Source organism: Bidens hawaiensis, unplaced genomic scaffold (assembly GCF_021521415.1).
Source record: "Bidens hawaiensis isolate Kalapana, Puna unplaced genomic scaffold, B.hawaiensis_p1.1 tig00017763_1, whole genome shotgun sequence".
Lineage (NCBI taxonomy): Eukaryota > Viridiplantae > Streptophyta > Magnoliopsida > Asterales > Asteraceae > Bidens > Bidens hawaiensis.
The window spans coordinates 342,716-344,273 of NW_027492681.1; the positions used below are offsets into that span (position 1 = coordinate 342,716).

Here is a 1,558-nt window from a genome sequence, read left to right on the forward strand (position 1 = left end):
ATCACCAACCTCAACAAAACAAAAATGCCCCCAACAAGAGACCCTACACCCGACCTCACCCGTTATGTGCTAAGCGTAACCGCCATTATCCTGCCCAATCCCCATGCCGTCTTTTCACCCAACGCAATCATTACGATCACCTTTCTAACACTTTCCATGTGCCGCCGGTTGCGCAAACCTTCCCACAACGGTCTGCGCTGCCTGATCCTAGACCCGCTACCACACTATATGCTCAACCCGATATCCTTACCACCCGTGCTTGCTACAACTGTGGAGATCCTAACCATCTCCGCAATATGTGCCCTCAGCTTGCCCATGCTTATCAAGCCCAAGTTGTTACTACACCCTACTATGCCACCCATGCTCACCAAGCCCAAGTTATACCCACACCTTACTACAGTTTACAAGCTTATCAAGTTCAAACCTATCAAGCCCAAGTTCCTCAAGTTTTTGCACCGGCCTATGTTCCTCAAGTGCCTCAACTCATGGTTCCTCCGTCTGCTTCAACTCATGTCTTTGCTATCCAATCCCGTCCTTATAATCAAGTTGCCCAAGCACCTCAAGGTTCTAATGGATGTGCTCTTATGATGAATGTTAAGCAAGCTCAAAGCTCCAGCACTGTGGTGAATGGTAAGTTCCTTATTAATGATCATTTTGCTTCAGTGTTATTCGATAAGGTGCCGAAAAGAGTTTTATTTATTTGGATTTTTCGTATGTTATTGCTAAGCCTCAGGATAAGTTATCTAAGCCTTTCTCCATTGAAGTAGCATATGGAAACTCTATTGTTATTGATTCGGAAATTTGGGATTGTGTCATAACTCTTAATAAAGTCAAGTTCCGCATCGATCTCATTCCTATGCAAATGGGTAGTTTCGACGTTATTTTTGGAATGGATTGGCTCACTCTATATCGTGCTGAAGTCACATGCTTTGAGAAATTTCTTCGTATACCTCTAAAAAATGGTTGCATCCTTAATGTTTTCAATAATATGCCTACACCTAAGCTTAACCTCATGTCGTGTTTTCAAGCTCAACGTTATTTGCGTAAGAAGTATGTTACGTTCATAGCTCTCGTGGTGGAGAAAGAGCATAATAAAAAGAAGATATTTGATATCCTGGTTGTGCGTGATTTTCCCAAAGTCTTTCCTGATGACGTTTCCGGACTTCCTCCTATTCGCTAAGTCGAATTCTGTATTGATCTTGTACTTGGAGCTAACCCCATTTCTAAATTACCATACCGTCTTGCACCATCCGAAATGCAAGAGCTTTTGAGCCAACTACAAGAACTCTTGTACAAGGGTTTTATTCCCCTAAGTTCATCCCATTGGGGCGCACTATTCTGTTTGTGAAGAAGAAAGATGGATTGTTCAGTATGTGCATTGATTATCAAGAACTCCACAAACTTACCGTCAAGAACATTTATCCGCTTCCTCGCATCGATGACCTTTTCGATCAACATCAAGGAGCCACATGCTTCTCGAAGATCGATCTCCGCTCGGGCTATCATCAACTTCGTGTTAATGAAAAGGACATCCCCAAGACCTCCTTTCGTACTCGAT

At 43.0% G+C, this 1,558-nt stretch overlaps 1 protein-coding gene across 1 annotated transcript; it reads left to right on the forward strand.

The window, feature by feature from the left end:
• Window positions 1-296: 296 nt before the first annotated feature.
• Window positions 297-1,180, forward strand: LOC143554626 (uncharacterized). The gene is made up of 2 exons (XM_077044345.1): window positions 297-630; window positions 678-1,180. Exons 1-2 carry the CDS (start codon window positions 297-299, stop codon window positions 1,178-1,180), a joined length of 837 nt encoding a protein of 278 aa, XP_076900460.1.
• Window positions 1,181-1,558: the final 378 nt, after the last annotated feature.